The following is a 25,005-nucleotide window of genomic DNA, read 5'->3' as shown; positions in this document are numbered from 1 at the left end:
AGGGTGTCAAAAAGAAGGTGAACACTTACGATCTGAGCTGAAGTCATCCACTAAAATGATCTCCTGGATCAAGTTGGCAGGAGTTCGGTTCAGGACACTGGAGCAGCAGTGGGGATGGAAAGAGCCCGGATTTAGGGGCCACCTCCCACGTACCCTCCCTGTGCTGTTGGGGGCTCTCCCACTGCCCAGCTCCGGTGCCAGCACACTGGCCACGGCAACTGCTCGCAAACTTCCTGGGCCCTAATCTGTGGCTGAGAAGCAGCGTGCTGTTCGGAGGACCACGCTGACTCTGCTGCCTGGGCCCTTGGGCACTTGGGCACTTGGGACCAACCCCAGACTGAGTGGGGGATTGCCCTAGTTGAGCTGTCAAGGTAGCAGCTGAGCTGCTCAAGCTGCCTGAGCCTAACCAAGCCCTGCCTGGGGACAATCCCAGGTGGACCGGAGCTGCCTGCCTGGGAGGCTGGTGAGGCTCCTTGCAGCCTAATAGGGCAGGTGGGGTGTTCTCAGGGAGCCCCCTCTGCTCCCTCCCTTCTACAGTCCCTTCTCTTCCTCTACTCCATGGGAAAGAAAACCCAAGCTTCTTTCTTCCCTGGAATACCACTGGACACTGCTTTCCCAATCCCATTCTTGCCTAAGTTCATGGAGGAAATGGGGCATTGAGGGTTAAACTTGACCACAAGCCCAAGCTTAGGAGGAGAACAGAAGGGGCAGCTCTCTCTGACTCACTGGCAGGCACCAGCCAGGCTGCCGTCTCCCCTCTGGAGGCCTGGTATCCAGCCCTGCCTCCCTCTGCCCCAGTGCCTGCATTTCTGCCCGCATCCTGGCCCCTGACCTCGTGTTAGACTGGTGCATTTCTCTGACAGTCGGACTTCTAGGGTCTTCCTGACCCTCATGCACCAGCCCCAGCTTCTCAGGAGGACAAGCCCACCCTCCCAGTGCCCCTGGTCTTCGTGCTGTCTGGCCACGGCACCTGATCTCAGTCCTCCCCTGCCTGAGGCACTGCAGATCCCCCGCGGCCGTGGGGGCAGCACCACTGCGAGGAGGGTGCCACGCCTGGGCTTACCTCTTCACTGTCCGCAGGAGGGTGGAGCGGGCCTCGTTGTGGAAGGTGATGATGACACTGGTGGCCGGCAGGTCCAAGGAGTAGGACACAGACGGGCAACTGAGAAAGGAGCAGGGAAGTCAGAGGCCTTCCTTAGGGCAGGCTTGCGGCTTTTCTGTGTCCAGTCTAATGCCCCCCAGAGTACTTCCGGGAAGCAGAGAAGGCAAGCCCCCAGCCAGGCCCCACCCACGCTGCCCTCCACACCCATGCCGCAGCCCACACTGGCCCAGCACCCAGACGCCACCCAGCCTGGGGTCCTCAGAGGGAAGGAGTGGGTTGGAGGGCCTTCCAAAGCCCGGGGGCTCCTTACCCAAGACCTAGAGCACCTGGAGCCCCAAATCCACTGACATGTTTAGGAGGGCGCCCTACTGTATACAGGCACCACACCAGGCCCAGGACACAGCCCTGACCCGACACACAGAACTCCCTGCCGGATGAGGCAGGGGGAGGACAAGGGGGAAAACTACCTCTCTTTTGTCTCCTGATACCTGGGAGCCTCTTCCTTCTCTTCTCCCAGCTCAGGAAGTTTGGGGGGATCTGGAGAAGAACCACCCCCCACACCTGCCAGGGAGCTCCCTCCACCCCTGCCCAACAGGAACGGCCCTGCTGCAGACCCCAGGCTGCAGAGCAGCCTCACTCCTCCTGGAGTCTGGGTCCCCCCGTGAAACAAGCCCCTGAGAAGACACTGAAGACATTTCCCACCATCTTGCTCCCTCCCCAGCCATCGACAGACAAATTTTTTGGCCCACAGGCTCCCCCTCCTCTAGAAAGGGGGTTAAAACAATCCATTCCTGCTAGGCTTCAGCCCTGTTTTTTCTGCAAACGCATTTATTCGTGCTCCCGGGCAGCTGGAAGGCAGCCTCGCTGCTGGTTTTCATGGCAATCTTCTTTATTACAATTGCTCTCTGACTATTCCGGCAGTGACTATTTTTTCATTATGGCACTCATTCCGCCGACAGCAGCTACAGCTCGAATTCCCAGGCCCATTTCCTGCCCTGCAGAGCAGACCGGGTCAGACAGGCAGGAGTCCCACGAGCCTGGGACCCCCATGGGACAAATCCTGAGAGGGTTAACAATAATTCTCCTTGACAGGGGTGTGCCATAGCAATGGGAAGGGAAATTCTCTTCTGCCCCCTGAGAAGCCATGTTTTCCAAGGGCCTGTGGATTTGGGGGCAGCAGTGAGCTTGGCTGGCTGCGGAGGGGTATGCTGGGAGAAGAAGATGCCTCCTGGGTGGCAGCCCCCAGTGCCTACGTCCAGAGCCCCAGTTCTCTGTCCTTGTCCCCCAGCCTTGCTGGACCAGGAACTAGCCTGACAATTTGGAGTCTAGTAGAAGCTGCAGCCTGGAGGGCCACAGGGAAGAGTGAGCTCACACCAGCACACTGGCTCCACCACAGGAGACCTGCCCACCAACGCCAGCACCACCTTTGTCCCCCTACACACAACATGCACACACATACATGTGCATATGCATGCATAGGTGTGTGCATGTGCACATAAGCACATACACATGCACACACAAGCACACACACACATGTGCATATGCATGTATGTGCGTGTGCACATGCATACCCATGTGCACATGCACACATGCATACACACCTACACACGTGCACACACACCCCCACGCACACACCCTATCCACCTCAGCCTTCTAAGAGGGCCGGGCAGCAGCAAATGGCACCTCACCAACCCACCACTGATTTGGACGCAAAGAGCCTCATTTTAAAATGTACACAGCCCCAAGGGCAATTCCTCCCTTAAGTTTCTCAGGGAACACCTGAGAAGGTTCAGAGATTATCTAGGCCAAGCCCTCAACCCACAGATTTGGGTCACCAGATCCTCTGGGCCCAGGGGCCAGGTGGGTCATAGCTAGGGTTGCCCAGGAAGGGTCTCCAGGCGGAGCTTTGTAGACATAACGTCATCTGCAGTGCCGGCAGACATGAGGGGACAAGGCCCCAGGACTGACTGAGAAAGAGTTTCCGAAGCTGGGAAATGGCCAAACTTTCTTTCTTTGACGGCACAGAGGAGGCCATACCTGTAATGGCGGGTGTCGCGGATGGGCCGGTCCGGGCTCAGCTTGTCGCTCTCCAGCTGGTTGAAGGCGTGCTGCCTGTAGGGGTCCTCTCCGGCCTTCAGCAGCTTGGCCGACAGGTACGCCTTCTCGTCAAAGCCCTTCGAGGGTGTTCCTGTCACCTGAGACAAAGGTCAGGATCAGAGTGGCCACAGGTACACACCAGGTGGGAGCCAACTGCATTATGTCATTTGTACCTCACCCCAGCTCTGTGAGGAGGGGATCCTTACCTCCCCCATGGTACAGATAGGGAAACTGAGGCTCAAGAAGCTTTAAAATGAAGTGTCCAAGGTCAGAGCTAGTAAGTCTCAAGGTCTGGATTCAAACTGGTCATTTTGACTCTGAAGCCCACGCTCTTAACCGATGTTCTTTGCTGGATATGGGGAGGGTGAGTCCTGGAGCGCACCAGACCCCCAAGACAGGGTGTCCTAAGGGGACGACAAACGAGCACCGGCAGATTGACAGTTTCCTAGGGATGGACTTGGGCCCAGCACTGGGCTAGGCACATAGGAGGTGCCGATCAGTCACACACCAGGCTTGGACGAGCTGCGGCAGAGAGAAGTGCCTGTGAGGACAGCAAGTCCTCGCAGGCTGCCTCCAGAGCTGCCAACTCAAACGCACAGGCGGCGACACACCTTCTCCGGGACTCTGCATGCTGGTGAAATGGCCCTATGTCAGATCCACTGGGCCACAGGCACTAAGTGCTAGGGAGAGACAGAATCTGACAGAATCTGTGGCCCAGCCTCCCTCCTCCTTGGCCATACACTACCCTGTGATCCCAGAATCCCCAGCAAGAGACACTAGGGAAGGACACATCCGAGATGAATGGATGGACGGATGCATCCTGACATCTCATTATTTGAGCCAAACTGCTGGCTGGATGGATGCTCCCCAGAGTGCCACGAAATATCATCAACTATGAGTGCATCCCATCTCCAACCCTCCCACCAGCCAGCAGCCCTGGGCTGAGCCGTGGCCCTCCCGAGGCAGCAAGAAGGCTGGTGGGAACCACCCACTCACTGCACCCTTGCACGAGGACTCCGTCACGGGCCCAAACCTAGAGGATGGTCCCAGCAGGCAGCTGGGCCTACGAGCGAGCAGACCGCTGTGTGGGCTGACGCTGGGAACATCCAGCAGCCGCTCAGGGACCCCGTGTTGCCCTGAGAGCCTCGTCCCCAACCTCAGTGGACAGGAATGCTGGAGGTCCGGGGAGCTCTTATGTCCCGAACTGCTGCCACTCTGCAGTGCTGTCGCCTTCTCGGGTTGCCTCCTGTCCTAGGAGCCAGGTGGAAGCTCTGAGGGCAGAGCAGTGAGGGAGATCTTCTCGTGTCCACTGGGCCTGCCCCACGCTTGACACAGACACCCAGGATGGTGGCAGGCTGTGGCTGCTGCACCGGAATAGTCTGAGGTGGTGCCACGCAAGGAACCGAACAGATGTGGCAGAGCCCCCCATGGACTCAAAATCCATTTCAGGAAAGACAGGAGTGGGGAGAGAAGGAGGGAGGGAGAGAGGGACAGAAGGAATGTTCTGGCTTGAGTCCTGGATTGCTAGAAGGATCCAAGCTGTCCAACTCCAAGAGTGAGAATAAAAGGGAGAGTGATCCTTTGTGTCCTTCCCACCCGGGAAAATAATGGGTGCTAACGCCACCCCCCCATCTTCCCCCGAGCTCTGGGTCAGAGCAGTGGAAAGCAGCCTCCAGCTGATGGCTAAGGAGCTAAAATTAAAGAAAAGCTGCAAAGGGATGATGTGTTGAAGCTCCCAAAGGGAGAGTACGTACTTCATTATCCTACAAGTGGACTGTGGGAAATAACCATGTTTATTTATTTAGGACTTATGGCCACTCTGTGGGCTTGGGAAACCTGAGTCCTCACCCCACACTCGCTCACTGCCCAGTAAACATTGATCGAGAGCCACCCATCTTCCAGCTCTGGGGCACCCTTCTGCGAGTCCCAAGGGTCACCTGAGCACTCATTCATTTGTGTACAAATGCTTGAATTCATTCATTCATTCGCTCAGCAAGGCTCTGCTGAGCACCTCCCATGTGCCAGGAAGTAGAAGTCCTGTTTCTGAGACTGTTCCCCACCCCCAGCCTGCTGTCTGCCCCGCCTCACTTAAAGCTGCCTCGGGGCCACAGAGAATGTGCTAGAAGAATGCTCAGGCCAGGCCTCTCTGCAGAAGTTTCTCTGAAGGCCTTGAAACTGAGTCAGACATCCTGAAAGACGCCATCAGGAAAAGTCTGGTGTTCCCTCCCACAAACCCATAGCCTCTGAGTGGTCCAGCCTCCTCCATGTGGTACCAGGGTCTGAGGTTCCCCTCTTCACCTAGGAGGCCACTTATGAAGAAGGTTGCCATGGAAACAGTAGGCTCACTCCCTCCCAGAGGTCTTAGCCCTCCTTTCAAGGTGGCCCAGCTGTCCCTCAGGGTTGGGGCTGAAACATTAGCTGGCCCAGAGCCAGCCAAGTGGAGGGGATACTGAGGCAGGGTAGGTGGTGGCTCACGGCAATTCCTTGACTTCTGCAGGTCTGTCACTTCCTCCCTCCTCAGCCCTTCCCTGGCCTTGTTCCAGTCACCACCCGAAGCTGTTGTACTTCTGATATCCAACTCCAGTTCAACCCCAGACCCTAACTCACTTCCTCCCAGCTCTCGAACTCCTCCTTGTGCATGTAGAATCATCTTTTGGTCTGGAAACTTCCAGGCCTTCGAATATCCTGTGGGTACCTCTAACTCAGCATCTCAAAACAAATCCCCCACTTATGCCAAAGCTGCTGCTCTTCCTGCGTTCCTTGTTGCAGAGATAGGCAGTTCCAACACTGTCCTCCAAGCCACAAATTCAGGGTCATCCTTGGTGCCCTCCCATGCTCCAACGCCTGATTGAGACCTCTCCCTGTGCATGCACAGGTGGCGTTCTAGGGGCACACCACTGGCATTAGCTCCAGAAATATTTATTGAAAACCTACTACGCACAGACACTGTGCAAGAGGCTGGGAATATGGAAATAAACAAAAGGCAGTGCGGCCTCTAGAAGAAGAATTTAGGAATCTGGCCCCTTTCCCGCCCCATGCCATGCCAGGCACGGCCATGGAGGATCATGAAGAAGAAACCTCCAAATCCAACCTTATCGTGTGGGCGGCTGGAGAACTGACCACCGAACCTTGATCCTTGCTGGAGCAGGAGCCTGCAGATGTCACATGCACCACAGGCCTGGGAGCAGTGAATGCTGTTTCCCTCCTCCCCCCTTCTAAAGGGGGATTGTACTGCTGCTAACCTGTTTTCCCATCCACGCTGCTTACTAAGCGTGTCGGCAAGGGATTTAACGCATCATTTATCATTTGGCACTTGGCTGCAGGACCACGAAGTGCTATATCTGAACCAGCAGGAGAGACTAGAGATGATCCTGGGCTTGGAGACACTGGATGGGACTGGCGTTGCTAGAGGTAGGTGAGGGTGCTTTGGGCTTTGGAATCTTATGTCAGGCTGGGGCACAGGTCACATGGCACTGACATTTGTGCTTTGCTTCTCTTTCTTTCCACTAGTTGGCGAGCTCCTTATCTTGGAGCTCCCTGTAGCTGGCACGTAGTACTCAACAGGTGTCTGATGAATAAAGGAATAGATGAATGAATGAATGAATGAATACCTAAATATTGTCCCTGAGCTCAAATGACCTATAGTCAGTTAGGGAGAAAACAACAGCAAACAACTGGGATCCTCTGACACATCACGTGACCTGACCTTCGGTGCCCCCTCTCCCACAGAGTACAGCCCCTGGAGGTCACAGTGGCCCGAGACGCTCTCTGAGCAGATGCCGTGTCACCCTGGTGAACTCAGCTTGTGTTGCTGCCCCTTACTCGCTCTGCGGCAGCCACACTGCTCGTCAGCCCTCCAGCCAGCCTTCCTCCTAGCCCTTTTGTTCCTCTGCCTTCTTTCCAGAAGGCTCTTCCCCCAGATATCTGTGTGGCTCCCTCCTTCGCTTCCTGCAGGGCTCTGCTCAATCTTCCTGCACTGCTGTACTTCTCCCTGCGGCACTTACTGCCATCTGATAGTCTACATGTACTTTACTTATTTATTTTACCTTTTTGGTTGCTTCTCCCCACAATAATATAAGCTCCACCAGGGTAGAGATTGTTTTGTCTGATGCTGAATCTCAAAGCCCAGAGCAGTAGGCACTTAAAAACAATGGCTAGCGAATAAATGCATGACATCGAGCCTCCCCTCCCCTGGCCCCTTGGCCAAACACAAGGCTTGACTGAAGTGGATGGAGCAGGTGACAGGGTAGTTTTTACCTGCCTTAGGGATCTTCTTTCCCACTCACAGGCTCCGGGCAGGACTGCCATTCATTGTCCCCCTGTACCACCAACACCCTGAGCACTACCACTGGGTGAGCACAAGACCCTGACCAGGCCAATCTCATTACTGCACCCCTAGACACAGTGATTGGTTCAGGAACGGTCATTCGATTTGATCTAGGCCAATCAGAATCTTCCCTGAGACTTTTCTATACAATGAACACTTTACACTTTTCTAGACATCAACACGGCTAAGCTTGGGAATTGAGATTCTTTTTGCCTATTACATGGAGAAATCTTATATGAAGAGTGGAACCAAGAAGAAACAATCAGAGCCAAGAGAAGGAAAGAAAGAGCTCTAACAATATTTTATGGGTCCCTTGAGTCAGTCATAGCTATCTACTTACCTACTCTTTTTTTCTTAAACTAGTTTGAGTTAGGTGTCACTTTCTAGTAACCAAAATTTCAGAGATATCAATCCTTTCAATGACTAGAAAATTATTCTCCTAAAGTAAAAAACAAAATCAAACCCCAAAACCAACAAATGAGTCATTGATGACAATGACAGTCTAGGTGGCAGCCTTCCATTCCAAGATATCAGGCTGGTCTCTGGCATTTGTCCCAGTGGCTTGAGTCCAGAGCGGGGGGGGGGGGGGGGGCGCATTCCCAGTCTTCTCCAGCAAGCAGGGCTGTGTTCAGGCTTCGAGGTGGGGGTTCCATCTGGACCACAGCTTCAAAAGCCCTTGCGTTGCCATGGTGAGGAATGAGGGCTCGGGAGATGGTGAGTGCCGGCCTGATGAGCCTCCCACATCCTTCCAGCCTCCTGCAGAGAGTTCTTGGCTGATGTTTAGGCAGTCACCCTCCCTCCCCAGTTTTTTTCTTTTAGGCAGTGCCAAATCCAGTACTTCCATGTCCAGTAAGGTCAATCACATCTGAAATTGTTTAAGTTGAAATAATGACTTCGCTCTATAAAATGGGAAGACTTACTTTATCATCTTGGAGAGTTTTATTTTCAGTCTATCACTTCGATTAGACCTTGAAACTTGCCTGACTTGCTTCAGTCTTTTCCTAGCTAGATTTGCTTATTGCTTCTTGGACTGCTAAATTTAGGAAACAAACAGCAAAAGAGATGGTTTAAAATGAGAAAGGAAAATATTTTCCATGTCATTTTCATCAAAAACAGTTCAACCCAAATCCTTAAGCCTTGTAAACTTTCTTTTAAAACATGCACATACCCCTAAATTTTAGATTTAAACAACTCCAACTCCTTTTAAATAATTGTTGCCCAATTTCCTTTTACTGCCAGTAAAACAGGTACCTGCTGTGTTTGCCTTTCACTAAATTTCAATGAAATTGCAAATAAAAAGGCTCTGGCCCTATTTTATGGATGGTTCTTGACTTTTTTTCTAAGTCTGCTATAAACCAAAAACACCTGGTGAACAAACTGTACTTCCCAACCACTCCCTGCTCCCCTGGACGTAAAATCTCATCTGATGCCCCGTCCTAAGTTGAAAGACTGCCATTCATTAGGAGAGCTAGGGAGCTAAGCAAATGATTCAACATCTGTGAGCTCAAGGTCTCGAGTTCCAGCTCTTCCAAGTGAAAAGAAGGGTTCCGCAGGGTCTCCCTGAGACCTGCCTCAGGAAGCAGCCAGCCCCACGTGGCTGCCAGTGTTCTCATTCAACCAGACAGGGTGCCGTGGGTGGCATGGGGCGAGGAAGCTCAGGTTGGGTATAGGGTCCCTCAGGGGTTTGCCCCACATGTGTCCCCATCTTCCACATCACATTGCCTCAAAAACAATAATTATAGGGTGACCAGCTAGCCCTGTGATAGAATGCCAGTTCTAACTGCTCTTTGGCCTTGGAAAGTCACTTTCCCTTTCTGAGCATGTTCCTTCATCTGGAAAACAGGAATTATTCTGAGGATTAAAGGATATAATGTATTTAATGTGTTTAGCACAGTGCCTGGCACATAAATTGTACTTATTAATTATTATTATACCTTGTCTGCCTTTTTAGCAGTGGTTCTCAGCCTTGGCTGCACATTAGAATCACCTGGAAGATTTTAAAAAGCCGATGTCCAAGCCATACCCAAGACCAGTCAAATCAGAACCTCTGGAGGTGGGACAAAAGCATCGATCAGAAGTCCTTAAAGCTCTTCAGCTGTTTCATGTGCTACCAAGGCGGAGAGCTGCTGCGTTATAAAAACACATGATGGTATGGGGCCGCTTGTCATGGGCTGGTGAGATCAGAGGATCTTAGAACTAGGATGGACCTTGGAGGTTATCTCCTCTGAGCCCCCTGCCCAGGGAGCCTCACCATGAGTCTGGCTTTGGCCTCTATTTGTACTAACCTGGAGACCTGCAGCTTCACTATTAGCAGAGCCAACTGCCATCCAGCTAGAGCCTCCATGGTTACTATGGAAATCCACCACCTTGTAACACTTCTGTCCCACAGGCCTGGGAGGCTCTAGTTCAACTGCATATCAAGAGCATGCGATGGGGGCTGCCTGGGGAGACCCACCTGGGGCCCCACCTTAGATTTTCCACCACATCCTATGACTCCTTCAGGGCTGTTGATGACCACATGGCTTTATGACACTAGTGGTCTCACTCTTTCTCACTAGAGAAAGAGTTCTAGTGGTCTTATGAATGCTAACGGTTCTAGTGGTCTCACCAAGAAAGTAGGAGGAGGCCCACTGCCCATTCCCCTAGGGATCTGAGCCAGCCTACTCAAGGCTAGGACAGGGTATCAGGCCTTCCATTCCAGTCCCTGCTCAGATGCAGGGGTCTTCTCCAGGTCCATCAGGATCCCGGGGTCTCCATTTCCCATCTCTGCCCAGCACAGAGGCCATCTGGAAATAGAGGGAGTCTTGGGGTGATCCATGCTGGAGATACGTGATGTGATTGCTCAGTTTCCACCTGCCAATCAACTTTCCCAGCGTAAGTAGAGCACTCCTGGGTGTGGGAAGGGTACCAGAACCCCTTCCTTACCCTCCCAGCCACAGCTGCTGTAGGCCAGGGTATGAGGGAGGATTGAGCCTCTTCTACAGGAATAAGCTGATACCGATGGCTCATTGAGGGTCTCCTGTGCACTGGGTGCTATGCTAGGTGCTTACTTCTATCTCCGAATACTCCTGGAAAACAGGTACTCTTTTTATCCTTATTTCACAGAAGTGGAAACTGGGGCTCAGGGAGGTACAACTGCATGCCCAAAGTCACACAACTGCTCGGTGACTGGGCTGGGACTGGGATTGAGGCTATCTGGCCATTGAGCCTAAGCACAAGGCCTTCTCTGTGTGCCTTCAGACTATTCCTGGGCTCAGATGTGCTTCCACTCCCCTTCCAATGCTGAGTCCTCAGCTCCAAAGCAAGCTGGCCTCCGGTGCCCGGCACACAAGTGGGCCCTGACAAGTACAGGCTGGAGAGTTCCTGCCTTCTTGGCTCAGGGATCAGGGCATCAGCTCATGGCTCAGATGGGGACTTGCCCAATGCTGTCACTTCTTGGCCTGTACATGGGCTTGGAAATACTTCTCTGCTATGGCTCAGAAGAACATGGAAAAATACAAGAGTTTGTGTTATGCAGACCAAAGCTGCACACCAGATTTTCCTGGGTCAGCCCGGGCCATCCTGGGTCTTCCCTGCCAGCACCGCCCCCAGGGTCCTGATGACCTTCAGCTGCTGTCACATCCAAAGGGAGACAAAGTTGATTCCTGCTCAGGGTACTGATCCTCCAAGCAACCTGGCCACACTCTGGCTGTGGGAAAGGAGGTGAGCAGAAACAACTGCTGAGACAGGGCCACATACGGCAGGTCAGCAGCCATCCTGCGGCAGCCCCAAGCATAAAGTGTCAAGGTCTGCATGCTACACTTCAGGCGTTTCATAGTCAGGATCTATTGAACTTGGACCTGTCATGTATCAACCAGAAAAACAAAAACAATAATGGGTCTTGTAACACATAGAACATTTACAGTGTGACTGTTGCTTGGGTGGTGACAGCCTCCCCTCCACCCTGCTACTAAGAGGTCAGGACCAACTGGGCCAGGATCCAATTCAACCCGTTAGAACTCAGCAAGGCCCTGGGGCATCTCACATCGTAACGCTCTTCAGAACAAAGAGCCAAAAATAGATTAGTGGCTGATGTGGTCCATTCTGACTAATAATTATTAATAATCGGTTAGGTTATTTATACCCCTCACAAAAGTTTCCACCAATAGCAAAGAGCATGACAAAGGCAGACTTTTGGAAGTAGATTAAGCATAAAGAAATAGGGAGAGGCCGGGCGCGGTGGCTCACGCCTGTAATCCTAGCACTCTGGGAGGCCGAGGCGGGTGGATCGCTCGAGGTCAGGAGTTCAAGACCAGCCTGAACAAGAGTGAGACCCCGTCTCTACTAAAAATAGAAAGAAATTATATGGACAACTAAAATATATATATACAAAAAATTAGCCAGGCATGGTGGCGCATGCCTGTAGTCCCAGCTACTCGGGAGGCTGAGGCAGTAGGATCGCTTAAGCCCAGGAGTTTGAGGTTGCTGTGAGCTAGACTGACGCCACGGAACTCACTCTAGCCCGGGCAACAGAGTGAGACTCTGTCTCAAAAAAAAAAAAAAAAAAAAGAAATAGGGAGAGAGGGGGAAAGAGAAGTTGGAAAAAAGCAGCCTGCTTCTTGTGTGACTTTCTCTGAGGCTCTGCTATGGTTTGAATGTGTCACCTCCCCTCCAAAACTCATGTTGACACTTAATCCCCATTGGATAGTATTAAGAGATGGGGCCTTTTGGAAAGTGATTAATTCATGAAGCCTCTGCCCTCACGAATGGATTAATGCCTTCATACAAGAAGCTTCAGAGTTCACCCCTTTTTGCCCTTTTGCCTTCTGCCAGGCGAGGGCAGCACGCATCCTCTCCCGAGCGTGCAGCGATAAGGCACCATCTTGGAAGCAGACAGTAGCTCCCATCAGACACCAAACCTCCTGGAACCTTAATCCTGGATTTCCAGCCTCCGGAACTATGAGAAATAAATTTCTATTGTTTATAAGCCACCCGGTCTATGGTATTCTGTTGCAGCAGCACAAACAAAGATAGGGCCACTAGTGAGGCAGGCATAACCTGTCCCCTCAACAGGACCATGCCCCTGGACAAGCACCTCCCCTGATAGCCCAGCATTTTATCTAGGTACAATATCTAAAATGGCCATAAAACCTGGAAACAGGGATAATACTAATTTTTTTTAACAGATAGAACCTTCTGATTACTTCTGGGATATGCTAAAGGCACAGTTTTATTCAATGAGAAATCAGAGACAAATTTTCTGATCATGGTATATCTCACATGCATGTGCAGGGATCAGTGGAAATGTGGCATTTGTGGCAGTTTTGCATAGTGCACTGAACCGTACATTGTTAGTGAAAACAGCACAATGTCACGTATTGCAATGTAATCTAAATAAACCACTTATTATGTATGTTTGTTCATGTTTTCCTTTATGGCCACCCACCCTGTAGTTAAACAGACCTTAGAGGGGAGACATAGCTTATGCTTGAAAAAGACTCAGTGATGTAAAGATATAAATCCTCCTTGACTCAATCTACAAATTCAATGCAATCCTGATCAAGTCACAGCTGTGTTGGGGAAGGGGAGGTTCGGCTAGAAGAGTTTAACCATGAGAGAGAAACCGGATATTAAGACATATTATAAGACAACAGACTTTATATAGCAGAATATACTGGTATGAGGCCAAAGAGATGAACAGAAGAAAATAGAGAAGTCAGAAATAGATGCAAATACATATGGAGAGTTGTCATAAGATACATTTGCACTTCAAATGATGGCGGGGAGGGAGAGCTAGGCTCTTCAGTGAATGATGTTAGGAAAAGTGACTAGACAGGCTGGGCGTGGTGGCTCACGCCTGTAATTCTAGCACTCTGGGAGGCCGAGGCAGGTGGCTCGTCTGAGCTCAAGAGTTCGAGACCAGCCTGAGCAAGAGTGAGACTCCTGTCTCTACTAAAAATAGAAAGAAATTATATGGACAGCTAAAAATATATATAGAAAAAAATTAGCCGGGCATGGTGGTGTGTGCCTGTAGTCCCAGCTACTTGGGAGGCTGAGGCAGGAGGATCGCTTGAGCCCAGGAGTTTGAGGTTGCTGTGAGCAAGGCCGACGCCACGGCACTCTAGCCTGGGCAACAGAGTGAGACTCTGTCTCAAAAAAAAAAAAAAGTGAGTAGACAATGTGGAAATCAATACAGCTGAACCAATTTCTTAAACCAAAATCAATTTTAGGTGGCTCAAAAATTTAAATTTGAAAAAGAAACTAAAAAGTATAAAGAAAAAAATTATTTGCTTTTCATTTTTTTTTCAGTGTTGGACATAAAGCCCAATGTCATAAAAGAAAATACTACATGAAGATTTAACTTTTTAAAATATGTCAACAAAGTCAAAACTCAAACATCACATTGGGAAAAAATATTAGCCAAATATGTGACAAAAGACTAATTTCTGTAATATACAAAGAGCTCTTATAAATGAATATATAACAAACAAACCAATAATTCAAAAGAAATGTAAGTATAAAGGATATGAATGAGGAGTTCACAGAAAAATGATATTCAGGTGGCATACCCCAAGAGGGCATGGAAGCTTTGTGCCACTCTCCCCATATCTTGCCTTATCCATCTGGCTTTTTCTGAGTTATATCCTTTTATAATAAATGTAAGTAAATGTTTAAAAAAAAGAAAAGGAAAATGAAATGCAAATGGCCAATAATAAATGAAAATATGTTTAATTTCATTAATTATTGAAGAAGGGCAAATTAGAACAAGACATAATTTCTTGCTAATTCATCTGGCAAAGTTCAAGAATAATTACTAATGCTCATGATTTTGATAGTTTGAAGAAATAGAAGCTCTTATACATTGGTAGATGATAAACTGGTATAACCATGATGGAACGCTATTTGGCAACACCAGCATTTTAAATGCTACTCTTTGACTTAGCAGAAGTTCCATTTTTAGGTAAAAATACACTTGATTCCTGAGACAGTTCCAGTATACATTCCTGTGCTCTCAGGAGCCTCTCTTAATTAGCATTTGTCCTGGCTGAGGCAATAGATTATACTATCATTTTACATTTCTAGGCATTGACCCTACAATTAAATTCTCACGAGTACATGAAATGTACAAGTATATTAAACACAGCATTGTTTGTAATAAAAATGCTGGAAATAAATGTCTATCAGTAGAGGACTGATTAAATAAATAATGGTTTATCCTTACATTATAATTCTAAAGGAGTGTTAGAAGGAATAAGTTAGGTATGTACAGTGTGATTCATTTTGTATAAACAGTTTATAAATACATGCATATGTAAATCCATAGATATATCTGGAAAAATATACAGCAAACTGCTACACAGTGGTCACCTCTGAAAAGCGGCACAGAAGTGAGCTGGAAAACTGAAGAATTTTACTTTTTCCTTTATACAAGTCAGGTTTTTTACAAATAAGCATTTATTCTTTTATAACAAAATTCCTTAAAAAAAAGAAAAAAAAAACAGAAGAGGGCCAAGTGCAGTAGCTCATACCTGTAATCCCAGCACTTTGGGCAGCCAAGGTGGGAGGATCGCTTGAAGCCAGGAATTCGAGACCAGCCTGAGCAACATAGTGAGACCTTGTCTCTATAAAAAATTTAAAAATCAGCCAAGTGTGGTGGCACAGGCCTGTAGTCCCCACTACTTGCTTGGCTGAGGTGCGAGGATCGCTTAAGCCGAAGAGTTGGAGGCTGCAGTGAACTATGATTGCGCCGCGGTACTCCAGCCTGAGCGACAAAGTGAGAACCTTAATTCTCTACCTAAGACAAAGGGGTTGAGCTGATTATTGTCATCATCAACATCATCAATCTCAGAGTGAACCTCAGGAATAAATAAATTGATGAAAAGCGAGCCCCTCCTCACCTGGGGGCAGAGGTACCAGCCCAAGTCACTCACTGCTGATGGACAGGAGGGGATGAGAAGTGGAGGGAGGGCGGCTGTATCTGGGGGCTGAGCCGCAGTGTGGGGTGGGAGGTGATTTTGCAGATGAATTCATCGTTCAAGTGATGCTTGGAGGCCCAGCATGATTTCTGATTTCTCCCCAAAGCAAAAGCCTGACAACTGAAACAGGGTGGGGGGGGGGCCAAGAAGCCAACCCTAGCCCCACCCACAGAACACCCCGAAGAGGCTGGCACTTGGGCATAATGGGTGATTGGTGCCATTTTCTTTTCCATTTTGTCTGTTGTTTTGTTTTGTGACTTTTTCTAAAGTGCCTGGTATTGCGAGCTTAACCTAGTGATTTAGTTGAAGGGGCTGGGCAGGCCGAGAGAGCTGAAAAGGGCTGTCAAGTCCCTCAGGTGAATCCACAAGCCACTCCACAGTTAACCTCTGTGTGCAGCACTTTCCACAGCTGCAGACAGGAGGTAATGATACTGCCCAGGGGTGTCGCGTATACTCCATAAAATCGTCCCACCGAGTCTTGGGAGGCTGTCACTAAATGACTGCATAAAAGGAGAGGGTTGAGCAAGATGATCTCTTCCACCTTGAACATCAAATGATCTGTAACAACATCCACTCACCTCATCATTGTTCAATACATATTTATTGCAGGTTGTGGAGCAAATGAAAAAACAGTGAGGAACAGGTCTCTCTGGACACGGCTGCTGAAGAGCTGAAAGCTTCTTGGTGTGTGACCCATTGTCGTGCTTGGCACACAGTAGGTGCTCAGGGTGTGTTGGTCACATGAAGAAGTGTGTACATTGTGCCCCACAGACCTGGGGTCCACAGAAGCTGGAAGAGTGGTCAGCAGCTCCGATTAAGTGTCACTAAAATGGTACTTTGCTCCATTAGGGCTATCAAGGTTTGGACAGGAGCTAAGAATACAAAGGCTTTCTAGAATGGGGGAGCCCCAAGAAACAGGTTATGAGTCCCCCCTGGTGGCTCCTGCCAAGTGCATGAGCTAGGCAGATGGGCATGCTAGCTTTGGGTCTGGGAGGGACAGAGAAGTGTGTTTAATGTGGTTGAAGAGTCCTCTGCAAGGAATGACATTACTATGGATTAATGGTGGGTAGTGCTTTTCCTCCTTACCTGATATCTTTGAATGTTACATTAAATTGTTCTTATGCCACCAGAATGGTTATTAAATTAGTATCTCTTTTGAAAAGTCTGGCAGTACATTGGTAGTGCTATATCATTTGGCACGTGGCCTTCTCTATTTTATTCTGTCCGTTATCTTCTTCTAGACATGGCAGGGTGCCCCAGGTCCCCCATACACTGAGAAGATTTAAATTTAACCTTTAGAAAGAGAGAATGACGTGTATAAATGGGGCCTCTCACTAGGAGTCCTATTTTAATCATGATTCAATTTATAGACAAATATTAGGCACAAAGATGTTTAAGACAGCATTATTTATAAGAATGAAAATTTGAAAACAACCTAAATGTCAAAAGCAAGAAAAATATAAGTAAAATTATGTTCCATCAACAGAATAGAATATTTAGCAACCATTTACAATACTTAATATAGGCTGAGGGGGAAATAAGTATTCTCTTATTCACATTATTAGTGGGAGTACAAACTGGTATAAATCTTCTAAAAGTAAATTTAACAGTATGCATCAAGAGTAAAATATATGTACATATGATTTAATTTTAGGATTTTTTCCTAAGGAAATGATTAAAATGGGTTCCATTTATAATAGCTAAGGATTGTGGAGAAAAATCCCTAGGTTTCCAACAATAGAAAATTCATTCAACATTTTTCTGAGACAGGGCCTAACTTTATTGCCTTGGCTAGAGGGCAGTGGCATCATCATAGCTCACTGCAACCTCAAACTCCTGGGCTCAAGCAACCCTCTTGCCTCAGCCTCCTGAATAGTTGGGACTACAGGTGCACATCACCCCACCCAGCTAACCTACCTGTCTTCCTTCCTTCCTTCCTTCCTTCCTTCCTTCCTTCCTTCCTTCCTTCCGGGTCTCACTCACTATGTTGCTCAGGCTAGTCTCTAACTCCTGACCTCAAGTGATCCGCCCATCTTAGCCTCCCAAAGTGCTAGGATTACAGGCGTGAGCCACCGCACCCAGCCCAAATTAATTTTGAGAAAGAAAAACAAAGCTAGAGCCATCACATTTGCTGATTTCAAAATGTATTACAAAGCTACAATAATTAAAAAAACAGTATGGTACTGACATAAAGACAGACATATAGACTAATGGAACAGAATAGAGAACCCAATAAATCCACATATATATGATCAAGTGATCTTCAACAAGGGTTCCAAGAGTACACAATGGGGAAAGGATAGTCTCTTCTACAAATAGTGTTAGCAAAGCAGGATATCCACATTCAAAAGAATGAAATTGGAATCCCTAGCTTACATCATACACAAAAATCAACTCAGAATGGATTAAAGACTTAAACATTAAAGACCAGAAACTGTAAAACTCCTAGAGAAAAACATAGGAGAAAAGCATCATGACATTGGTCTTGCAATAATTCCATGGATATGACACCAAAAGCAACGAAACCAAAAATAAACAAGCAGGATTAAATCAAACTAGCAATGACACAATCAACAGAATGAAATGGCAACCTACAGAATAGGAGAAAATATTTGCAGACTATATATCTGATGAGGGCTTAATTTCCAAAAAATATAAAGAATTCCTATAACTCAATAGTAAACAAACAAATCTAGTAATCTGATTTAAAAATAGGCTAAGATAATTCACAATTGAAAAGATATGGAACCAGCCTAAGTGTCCATCAAACCAGGAGTGGATAAAGAAAATGTGATATATATATATACACCATGGAATGCTATAATACTTAGCCATATAAAAGGATGAAATAATGTCTTTTGCAGCAACTTGGATGGAACTGGAGGCCATTATCCTAAGTGAAGTCATGCAGGAATGAAAAACCAAATACCAAATGTTCTCACTTATAAGTGAGAGCTAAGCTACAGGTATGCAGGAGCACACAGAGTGGTACAATGGACACTGGCAATTCAGAAGGGGGAAGGATGGGGGGATGGGGGAAGAAACACTACTTATCGGGTTCAATGTACACTATTCAAGTGACAGGTGCACTAAACACCCAGACATCACCACTATACAATCCACCCATCTAACAAAACCATGTGTACCCCTAAATGTATTGAAATACTAATTTAAAAATTAAATTAAATCAAAAAAATTAAAAGTGGGCTAAAGACTTGAATAGACATTGTCCCAAAGAAAATATACAAATGATCAACAGGTATATGAAAAAATGCTCAATGTTGCTAATCATAAGGGAAATGCAAATCAAAGCTACCATAAGATATCACCTCATACCTATCTGGATGGCCATTGTAAAAAAAAAAAAAAAGACAAGTATTGGCAAGGATGTGGAGAAATTGGAACCCTTGCACACTGTTGGTGGGAATGCAAAATGGTGCAGCAGCTATAGAAAATAGTGTTGAGGTTCTTCAAAACATTAAAAACAGAACTCCCACAATATTCAGCAATCTCATTCTGGGTATTTATCCAAAAAAATTGAAATCAGGAGCCAGAAGAGATATCAGAGCTCCTTTGTTCATTGCAGCATTATTCACAGTAACTAAGATGTGAAAACAACCTAAATGGACATGACAGATGAACAGACAAAGAAAATGTGGTATATACATAAAATAAAACACTATACAGCCTTTTAAAAGAAGGAAATCCTGCCATTTGCAACAAGAATGAACCTTGAGGACATTATGCTAAGTGAAATAAGCCAGTTACAGAAAGACAAATACGCATGAAGTATCTAAAATGTCAAATTCATGATTACCAGGGGCAGAGGAAATGGGAGCTACTAATCAATAGGCATAAAGTTTCAGGCAGGCAAGATGAATATGCTCCACAGATCTGCTGTACAACATTGTACCTATAATCAACAATACCGTATTGTATACTTCAACATTTGTTAACAAGGTAGATCTCATGGTACGTGTTCTTCCCACAATAATATAAAATAAAAGAGAAAACACTACATCTGGAATTAAAAGACCTACATCTTCCCAATCATTGACATATGACCTACTAGAAGTTACTTCAAGTTTCTGAATCTCCATGTCTTCATTTATAAATTATTGAATCATAACAGAACCGGGAAAAGAAGCTATGTGATACTCCTTAAATAGAACACATGGCAATTAATAAAAATGATGTAGAAATGAATTTTTTAACTTGGAAAGATGTTCACCATACACAGTTAAATGATAAAAAAAAGCTACACATGAATATGCACATTGTGATTTCATTTTTGTTTATCTAGATGTTCTAATTTATCTTAATGAATAATTATTACCTGTGAAATCAAGAAAAATAACATTAACAATCTTGGCTATAAAAGCTCTGTAGCAATACAGAAAATTGCTTGCATAATAGAGGGAGGAAAGGGAAGGATAAAAATTGTGTATACTCTGTGATTGCAGTTATGCAAAAATTATGGACCTTGACAAGAAGGGTATACCAAAAAATAAAAACTGTGATTTGTTAGGATGGAGAGATTACCGGTGATTTTCCATCCTTTTAGTTGTTGTTACTATGTTTATGTAATTTTTATATTTTAAGTGGAAAAAAAAACCCTCTCAGGCTTTTTCCTCTGTAGCCTCTCCCCTCCTTGGAATGGTTGTCATTAAGGCAAGTAAGGCTGCTTACTAAAAATAATGTCTTACATGGGCCTAGTTTACAGCTTACTGTTATTTGCATGGGGAAAGGGTGGTCTTGTCAACAAACAGCTGAAGCTCATTTTTGTTTACCCTGGTTAAAATCTCTGCCCTCTTTAACCTATTTCTTAGGGTAATCTGACCCCTGACCCCAAGTACCCGGATGCTGTTGGGCTAATCAGCCCCTCCCTTTGGGTTCTGCAGCATCTTCAGGCCACACTTTTGGCTCTCTTGATCCCCGAAGATCAAACTTGCCAAGCTTGAAAGTGTAACGTCCCAGGGCCTTGCTGGGGCTGAAAAGCTAATGTGAATCACTAATAATGGATCAATGGATATTTAACCCTTTCCCCAAACGGGAATTTTCACACATAGCTGTTGAAGGTACATTCCTTTGTAGAAAACAACTTGGCAAATGTATCAACAGCCATTCCTCAAATCGATATTCAAAACCACTCCTGCAGGCTTCAAACATTCCCCCGGACCCTGAGTAGGCAAAAGCAAGAGTGGGTTTCTAAGAGATCAAAACTGCTGCCTGGGCTTCTTAGAGAAGCTCTCAGAGGTGGCCCTGGCAGCAACATCAGCGTCAATAGCCATAGTCCCAGTGGCAGCAAACACAAGTGTGACTTCACCCCAGTCCTACTCTGGTCAGTGTTTCCATTTCTGGGTCTGCATGTTTGTGTGAGTACGTGAGAAGACATATGTGGGTACACAGTGTGCTTGTGCACATGGGTGTACTTGGACATGGGCACAAGCTAAAGCTTGTGTATAGACATGAACATGTTTGTGTGTTATCAGGGCATACATGTGTGTGCAGGTGTGCTTGTGTGTATATGGTGCACACACACTTTAAATATAAAAGCTCTTCAGGGAGTCACAGAGGGGTGCACCCCAATGATTACAGATGTGCTTCTTTTGGAATTGACTCATTTTTTTCAAATTCCAAAGCCATTTGTGGGGAAGCAGGCAGCACCATATGAAACGTCCCTCCCTAAGGCTTATGCACACATATACTAAAAGCAGCCACTGGGGGAAGGGGGAAGAGAGGCCTGGCTCTGTGGAGCCTCATCCCTTCATCTTGCCTGTGGGGCTGCTAGAATCCTCGTGCCATCTCAGAGCAGTGCCATCAGACCCTGCAACACAGCTGGCCTTGGTGACTTAGGAGGAGATAGGGATGGAACCCGGGCGAGGCCCCCTCCTCTGTGGCACCACCTTCCACCCTCGCTGGAGTGTGGCAGCCCCATGGTGGAGCTAGGGGTCCTCAGCAACCAGCCCAGGGGAATGGCAGTCACAAGGCCTCCCAGAAGTTTCCTCCACAGGCTTTTTAGAGGCTCTGTGAAGCAGAAGTGTGGCCAGGGCTCCGGGAAGCAGCAAGACGAAGCCTGAGTCTCAGCTCCCCAGAGTGGGCAAGTTGTATAACTTTACCCAGCCTCAACCTGTGCAACTGCAAAGGAGGGACAATGAGAGAACCTCCTCCTTGCGGGGGATCAGAAAGCCTCAATGAGAGAATGCCTGCAAAGTGCAGCGCCTGGCACTCCCCACCCCACCTTGGGCTCTGAGGCCACCCCAGCTCTAGAGCTCCCCACGAGGTCAGCTGCAGCCTTTGCTGCAACAGCACCGCAGTTCGACGTCTCCCTTGCAGTATTCACGCCAAAGCAGCCCTTAGGGAGCAAATGAAGCGAGAACAGACAGTGGGACCAAGCCCTGAGCCCCTCCAAAGGTCAAGAGTCAGGGGAGGAATAAGGCCCAGCACAGAGAAGCAGAGGAATGGCCGGCTGGGCGAGTATGGTCTCTCAGAAGCCAAGAGAGAAAAGGAGAAGCGAGAGTGACCAACCTTTGCAGCAACAGCTGATAGAAAAGACGGATGAGCACTGGGAATTAACTGTGGGACTTAGTCCCATGTGGAGGTCACTGGTGACCTGGACAAGCAGTTTTGGAGGAATGGTAGGGACAGCAACCTGACTGAAGAGGATTCAAGAAACAAAGGAAGGAGAGCAAGTCCAGCAAGCAGAAACCACTCTCTCCGGGAGATTTGCTGCTTTACCCGGAGCACCGGCACAGCAACTGCAAGCCGCTTCACTGGGGACTGCACGTGCTGCAATCCGTCCCGGGGTGTGAGCACCTGCCCTGTCCGCCTCCGTCTCAGCTTCACACAGATGTTTTTTATGCTTTGTCCAGGCTTTCCAGTTGTTCTCGGCAGGAGGGCTGCTCTGATATAAGCTGGTCTGTCCTAGCTGGAGGCAGAGGTGCAAGGCCTCAGCCTTGGCGACGTCCAGACACGAGATCCAAGAGTCTTGGGATCTCTTAGGACACAGGAGGCAGCCTTCCCACCACTGTGTCTACTTCCATGAGACAAAAGCCCTCAGCCCCAGGTAAATGCGGACACCTACCTTCCCCTGACCCCAACTCTCCGCAGCCTCACTCCCTGCCTGCAGCTCCAGCACCACAAAAGATACCCAGTAAAGCCTCTACCAATCTTCCCACTGGGCTCCCAGGTCTGCTTTATCAAATTGTCTCCTGCCACAAGGACCACTTACTTACAACAGCTGTTGCCATGACAACCAGGCAGCCAGCCTGCTGTTCTAGCTAACAGCCACGAACCTCCGCCTGGCTACTTGGCTTGGGGAACGGCAGGGGAAGATACCGCTAAAGTGCCTGGGAGGCTGGAGCATGGTGGGGGACGTGGGAAGTGAGGGAGAGGGAATGGGAAGGTGTTCGTGAAATGCTGAGCTCAGTGCTTTTGGAATTGTTCTATAGTTTTCCACCAACAGGTTGGGGCTGAGCAAGCTGTAAGATGATTTGTGCCAGAGGGATTCCTGCATCTTCTTGTGATGCAGGCCACTTCTCCAGCGACACCTCCCTACACCCTCCACTCCCTTTCGGCAAGCTAAAGGTGGGGGGGGGGGGCGGCCCTCCAGGGGCAGAGAGAGGGACACACAGAACCAGGAGAGAATCCGGCCAATCCAGGCAAAGGTCCCTGGGCATTCACCAGCCTTGAGACAGAGTGGGCCGTCAGGAACTGGCATTGGTGGGTCCCAAGGTTGCTCTTGAGAGGCTAGAACCCCTGTGTCCTCCTGACTCTTCCTGAGACAGGCGATGTTTCTTTTAACCTGTCCTGAATGTCTTTAGTCTGAATTATAGTTGAGTGACCAGAGATTTGGAAGTCAGACAGATGAGAGCACAAGTCTTGGCTGCCTCACTTGCTACCTGTTTAATATTGGGCAAATAACCTCTCTAAGCCTCAGTTTCTTTAGCTGTAAAACAAGAGTGAGTATAGTGCCAATCTCATCAAATTATTTCAAGGATTGAGATCAAGTACATAAAGTATGCAAGACACAGTGCCTGGCACATAGCAAGCTGTCAGTAAGCAGGAGTATTATTGTTACTGCTATTGTTATCGTCATCAAGGATGATTATGTCAATCAGCAGACCTAGAGGTTGAAGACATAATTAAGTGAGAGACTTAAAAGAACTGAGAAGAATAAAAGCAGACCTCACTATAGTATAGATATTATGGCACCATTTTTGTTTTAAAAAAAGTTAACAGTGCATATCTCTAGGTGATAGTGCTACATTTTTTTTCTTTGTACTTTGTTTTCCCAGCTTTTCCAAATTGAATAGGTAACACTTTTGTAATTAGAAAAAAAAGCACTCTTCTTAAAGGTTAGAGAAGAGCATTAAAAACGAGCTAAGGCCTAAAAACCATGGAATGGTACACGTTCAATGGGTGTATTATATCACCCATTGAACGTGTATATTGATATATACATTATATATTTTATATAGTGTACACTCAGCTGCACCGGGAAACCTGACATTTTAACCCAACAAGCCTCATGCCGGGATCCACGCTCTTAATCACTGCCACCACTTCACATGATTTTTTAAAAAGTATTTATTTATTTTTAGAGATGGGTCTCGCTATGCTGCCCAGGCTGAACTTGAACTCTTGGGCTATATACACTATATACTATATACACTATATAGTGTATATAGTGTATATTGATATATACACTATATACACTATACACAATATATATATATATATAGAATATATATATTCAATGGTATGTGAATTATATCTAAATAAAGCTGTTATTTTAAAAAGCCTTAAAACATGAGTCAAGGTGTGCAAGAATAACCTGTTCAACAATTCTTAACATAAAAATGTATAAGCTAGGCCGGGCACGGTGGCTCACGCCTGTAATCCTAGCACTCTGGGAGGCCGAGGCGGGTGAATCGCTCAAGGTCAGGAGTTCGAGACCAGCCTGAGCAAGAGCGAGACCCCGTCTCTACTAAAAATAGAAAGAAATTATCTGGCCAACTAAAATATATATAGGAAAAAATTAGCCGGGCATGGTGGCACATGCCTGTAGTCCCAGCTACCCGGGAGGCTGAGGCAGTAGGATCGCTTAAGCCCAGGAGTTTGAGGTTGCTGTGAGCGAGGCTGATGCCATGGCACTCACTCTAGCCCGGGCAACAAAGCGACACTCTGTCTCAAAAAAAAAAAAAAAAAAAAAAATGTATAAGCTAAAGCAAAAAAAATTAAAAGAAAGAAATAAAATGAGGCAAGAGCTGAAAAACAGAGCCATTATGTAAAAGTTGGAAGGTTGGAGAACTCACTCTCTTGGCCAGGCAATGGGGAATCAGGTATTTGCACACACACATCGCGGGTGGGAGTGTAAATCGGTACAACTGTCAAAGAGGCCAAATCAGTAAAAATTACAAATGCTACAAATGCATATACTCTCTGACCCAGCAATTCCTTTTTAATAAATTTATCCTATATATATTTTAATGTGAGAGATGATGTATGAACAAGGTTATGAA

The 25,005-nt window shown here is 47.2% G+C and overlaps 1 protein-coding gene across 1 annotated transcript in view; it reads right to left on the bottom strand.

Moving 5' to 3' along the window:
- The window catches only part of GALNT16 (polypeptide N-acetylgalactosaminyltransferase 16), a 73,270-nt gene that overhangs the window by 22,949 nt on the left and 25,316 nt on the right, over nucleotides 1–25,005 (bottom strand). Inside the window, exons 2-4 of the mRNA XM_069465074.1 lie at nucleotides 3,140–3,297; nucleotides 1,064–1,162; nucleotides 30–97 (exon numbers count right to left, since the gene is read on the bottom strand). Coding sequence (XP_069321175.1) covers nucleotides 30–97; nucleotides 1,064–1,162; nucleotides 3,140–3,297 — 325 coding nt within the window. The remainder of the gene's footprint in view (nucleotides 1–29; nucleotides 98–1,063; nucleotides 1,163–3,139; nucleotides 3,298–25,005) is intronic.

This window comes from Eulemur rufifrons, chromosome 2, assembly GCF_041146395.1.
Source record: "Eulemur rufifrons isolate Redbay chromosome 2, OSU_ERuf_1, whole genome shotgun sequence".
In the NCBI taxonomy this organism is placed as follows: domain Eukaryota; kingdom Metazoa; phylum Chordata; class Mammalia; order Primates; family Lemuridae; genus Eulemur; species Eulemur rufifrons.
The sequence above is the reverse complement of the archived record's forward strand: the minus strand, read 5'-3'. Positions and strand labels throughout refer to the sequence as shown.